At 64.4% G+C, this 4,317-nt stretch overlaps 1 protein-coding gene and 2 non-coding genes across 3 annotated transcripts; all 3 read right to left on the minus strand.

The window, feature by feature from the left end:
* Positions 1-213: 213 nt before the first annotated feature.
* On the minus strand, positions 214-4,317 carry PPAN (peter pan homolog; the record flags this gene model as incomplete). The annotated part of the gene is given in 11 exon segments (XM_014592879.1): positions 214-589; positions 662-825; positions 894-1,023; positions 1,131-1,209; positions 1,294-1,417; positions 1,490-1,597; positions 1,790-1,866; positions 2,762-2,932; positions 3,016-3,066; positions 3,262-3,363; positions 4,297-4,317. Coding segments are annotated over 11 exon segments (1,266 nt in total), but the record flags the coding sequence as incomplete, so codon positions are not given.
* On the minus strand, positions 1,673-1,751 carry LOC114004574 (small nucleolar RNA U105B). The gene has a single exon (XR_003546698.1). It is a non-coding gene; the product is annotated as a small nucleolar RNA U105B (small nucleolar RNA).
* LOC114004573 (small nucleolar RNA SNORD105) lies at positions 3,135-3,215 on the minus strand. The gene has a single exon (XR_003546697.1). It is a non-coding gene; the product is annotated as a small nucleolar RNA SNORD105 (small nucleolar RNA).

Here is a 4,317-nt window from a genome sequence, read left to right on the forward strand (position 1 = left end):
GGAGGTGGGGGTTGGGGCAACCCGCCATCCGTTTCCTTCCGCATTGCACCGATGCTTGGCAGGGGCGGGCCTGCCCACTCCCTCCCGGGGGTGGGGTGGGGGCGATGTTTGAGAGGTGGAAGGGGCCCGGGACCCCCGACCCCAGAGCAGGGGTGGGGCAGAGCTGGGTCAGCACCCCCGTGACCCCACGCCCCACCGGAAGCAGACACACACTCAAGTTCCGTCCTTTATTGGGGAGGAGGGCTGGGGAGACAGCTCCTTTATGAAAGGAAACCGAGGGCCGCAGGGGGAGCCCCAGGGCGGCGGCTCTCGGGCCCCAATCTGGGGCGATGTCCACCACTCGTTCCAACTCAGGCCACTCTCTTGGGTGGCCGTGGCCGTGCCCGGCCTCGCCCACGGTCCTGTGCAGACCCCCTGGGCCCGGGCTTGGCCTGGGCTCCCCAGGGCCTGCCCTTGGGCTTTGGGGGCCTCCCTTGGCCACCCGGAGCCCGGCGGTCCTGGCCTCGGTCCGGCCTCCGCTCCTTTCCCCGCGGCTTCTTGCGTGGAGGCCCTGCGGGCCGTCTGCGCTTGGCCGCGCCCGGGAACATGTCTGCGGGGAGAGGCCAGTCAGGGCCAGCGCTGGGCAGCGGGGCGCCCCACCGCCCTCCCGGCCGCCGCGCACCCTCATCCGGCTCCTGGCCCACGGCCTGGCGGAAATATTCGGCCTCGTCCTCCTCCTCCTCCTCCCGCCGGCCTGCTCCCTCTGCCTCGGGGGCAGCCCCGGGGTCCTCGGCGTCACTGTCCCCATCTGCCCGGGTCCTCTTCATGCCCGCCAGGCTCTTCTTCCTGGAAGAGGGGACAACGGTGAGAGCGGCGGCGGCACCCCGGGCCCCCGCCGCCCGGCCCCCACGGACTTGTGCGCCTCGCGCTGCTCCCGCTTGCGCCGCACGTTCTGCGCCTGCACGTCCTGCCGCTGCGCCCGGAGCCGCAGCCTCTCCTCCTTGGCCGCCAGGATGGCCTGCAGCTCCTCCTCGGTCTTGTGCACTGTGGGGAGGCGGGGAAGGGGGCCTTCACTGTGGGCCGCAGGGGCCGTCGCCAGCCCACCCTCAAGTCCCTCAGACGGACCCCAGCCCCCTCGAGCCCCCGCGCACCAAAGCTGTGGAAGAGCACGTTGCCCTCCGCCACGCCCTCCTGGATCTTGATGAGCCGCAGCGTCATCCGAGGGCCAATCTGGGGGACACAGGGACACGGGGCTGGGTGTCAGTCCCTGCCGGGCGTGGCCCCTCCGCTGCCCCGCACCTCCCGGAGCCGCACCTCGGTGAGTCGCACGGCGCTCTGCTGCGCCCGCATGTTGCCGCGGCCCGCGACGGCCTGGGGCAGCTCCGTGATGTTGTGCTCCCCGTCAGGCTCCGCCTCGCTCTCAGACAGCCCCGCGCCGCTGTGGGGGACACGCGGGCTCAGCGGGTGGGCTCGGGACGACCCCACCCGGGCTGCTCGGTGCCCTCCTTACGTGGCCAGCAGCTCGCTGATGTCCTGCAGGCGGCTCATGTTCGGGACCTTCTCCTGCAGAAGCTTCTTCATGCCCCGACTGGCACCCACGGGGACCACCTTGATGCTACTGCAGGGGCAGGGCGCGGGACAGACAGCAGTGAGGCAGGGTGGGATCCCCCGTAGCCCAGGCCCCTGCTGGCCTCCCACGTGCCTCAGGGCGTTTACTTTGAGACTGAGAAATCACAGCGTCTCAGCAGCTGCACTGTCATCACCGCACGGTAAGACCCCCTGAATCCCCTCCATCCAGGGGCGCACTCACTAATGGCGGAAATCCAGCTCCTGGGAGTCGGGGTTGTAGCTGACCAGCAGGCAGCGCTTGATGGTGTTCAGGTTCACCTGGAGGGAGGGTGAGCGGGGGCCCCTGAGCCGCAGGCCTTGCCAGGGCTAAGGCTGCAGGAGCCCCAGCCGGCCTGACCTCACCCCACTCGGGTGGACTCAGGAACAGTTGGGTGGGGAGTGCTTGGTGCTGATACCACGCAGGCTGGTGGGGTATAAAGCGTCCAGACTGTCGGGGCCAGGACCTCTGAGGCTGTCCCTCACACACCCCGAAGGTGGGCACCTCGGGTTTATTAACCCCATTATGCACACAGCAGGTGCCAAGGATGAGAGGGGCCAAGGCTCTAAAACCAGACAGGTTTAAACCAAGTCCTGGCCAGCCCGGGACGCCGGGTCGCATATGGCCGGCCATGGTCCGAATCCGCCCTTTACTGCTTGACAAGCAGGCCAGGCATGGGGTGCGTGTGCCCCAAATCCTGACAAGATGGGGAAACAGGGCTGAAGTGGGACCGTGGCCCACGGGGTTGGGGGAGCAGTACCTTCTCCCTGTCTCTGGCAAGCACACCTACCCTCTGGCAAGTGGGAAATGCATGAATGAAAATCCAGCCCTGCCCTCTGGAACCGAACCTCAGGCCAGTGACTTTACTTCTACCAGGGATGGTGACAACAGATGCTTGACGGGCCCGGTGGCAATGTGGCCCCATCGCCGTTTTCCACCTGCCAGGCGAGACAGCAGCTCCCAGGGTAGGGGACAGCAGGGTCCCCAACACCCTTAAGTCTCCCTCCCGCGTCTACACGGCAGGAGCCTGTGTCACAGAACACACGATGGAGGTGTGACCTCGGAACTCCGCTTCGGCGCTGCAGTGAGGCCTCAGCAACTGACCCCGGGGCCTGTGGTACCTGGTGCCCGCCCTGCCCCGCCCCCCGGACCTGCCACCAGGCCCGCCCGGCCGACCTTGTGCACGTTGATGGAGGGGAACAGGTTCTGGAACATGGTGGCCATGAGCTTCACGTGCATGCCGTGGGGGCCGAAGCTGTTGAGCACCAGGAGGGGCGGGTGGGTGAACTGCTGCTCGTGCATGCGGTGGCGGCGCAGCGAGGAGACCACGTCCCGCACCAGCGTGTACTGTGGGGAGAGCCGGAGAGGCTGACCGCTGACCTCAGTGGCCGCCCACCCTCCACGGCCCCTGTGCCGCCTCTGACCCTCACCTTGTTGACCTGGAAGGTCAGAGTGGGGCCTCCTGGGAGACGCACCAGCTTCTGCGGGAGAAGGAAGGATGGGTGAGGTGGAGGTGCCTGGTGTGGGAGCTGGGGCGCAGAAACTTGTGCCCCCTCTCTTCAGAGCGTTTACTTTGAAGCCAGAATCATGGCAGCTCAGAGGCAGAGGGGCTCATCCTGAGAGATGGGGGCGCCTGGGGGAGAGGAGGGCATGGGCGGGACACGGGCAGCACTCACGAAATAGACACTAGTCTCCGTCCTGCTCAGGATCAGGAAGTGCGTGACTCCCAGGGGCCCAGCCACCGCCACACAGTCCTTCAGCGAGTTCTTCTTGCGGACCTGAAAATCCCAGAACCAAAGGGAATGAACATGGACCGCCCCTACTGAGCAGAAACTGGAAGATGAACTGGAGGGGCAGCAGGTGGCGGGGTGGTTAAAGACACTGGACCGCCCCATGGCTGACCGTGGTTCAAGTCCTGGACATGGCGGCTTGCTTTCTCACTCTCTCTGTTTCTCTGTCTCTTTCTGGTCAAATTGGAAAATAATAACAAAGTTAAAATAATAATAATAATAATAATAATAAAAAGATTAAGCAGAAAGGCGGGAAGATCGCGCTTTGCACTTCCTTCCAAGGGGCCCAGGACGGAATGACTCCGCCCTTTAAGGTCAATCAGGCATGATTTCCAGCACTGCCTCGCACCTTGTTCGCTGTGTATCTGCCCAATTGACAGCAGAGGAAACTGAGGCCAGGGGATGTTAACCATCTTGGTCCAGGCCTTTGAGAGAAGCCAAGTTTCAACTCAGCTTTGCAGTCTTTATTTTTTTTAAAGACTTTTGCTATAGGGCCCGGGTGCTCGCCTGAGAGAGAAAGCGAAAAATAGCTACTCCACAGCCCCTGCTTCTCCATTCTCACTTTGATTTTGAGCCCGCAAGCACATGCGCCAGGCGAGAGTTTCAAGCCACCAGTCCGCGATTTGAACCGTGGTCAACTAACCAACCACATGGGAGTCCAGCGCATCAACCACAACGCCAGTCCAGTCTTAACCATCATCAGGCTCAGGGGTGCAACTAAGCCCCTAGCTGACTCTATGCTCTGCACCCCGCAAACTCCCCGAGAGGCAGAGACGATGATTCCCAACAGGATCCCTTCCTCCAGCCGGGGTGACGGAGGCCTCCCGCGTCTACACGGCCGGAGCCAGGCCTGCAGCTGCGCAGACCGAGCCCAGGGCGGACGGAGGCAATCCGGGGGAGTGGGGGTGGTGGTGTGCAGACCTGCAGGCGGGTGGCGGTGAG

This window comes from Tupaia chinensis, unplaced genomic scaffold, assembly GCF_000334495.1.
Source record: "Tupaia chinensis unplaced genomic scaffold, TupChi_1.0 Scaffold138665_1, whole genome shotgun sequence".
NCBI lineage: Eukaryota > Metazoa > Chordata > Mammalia > Scandentia > Tupaiidae > Tupaia > Tupaia belangeri.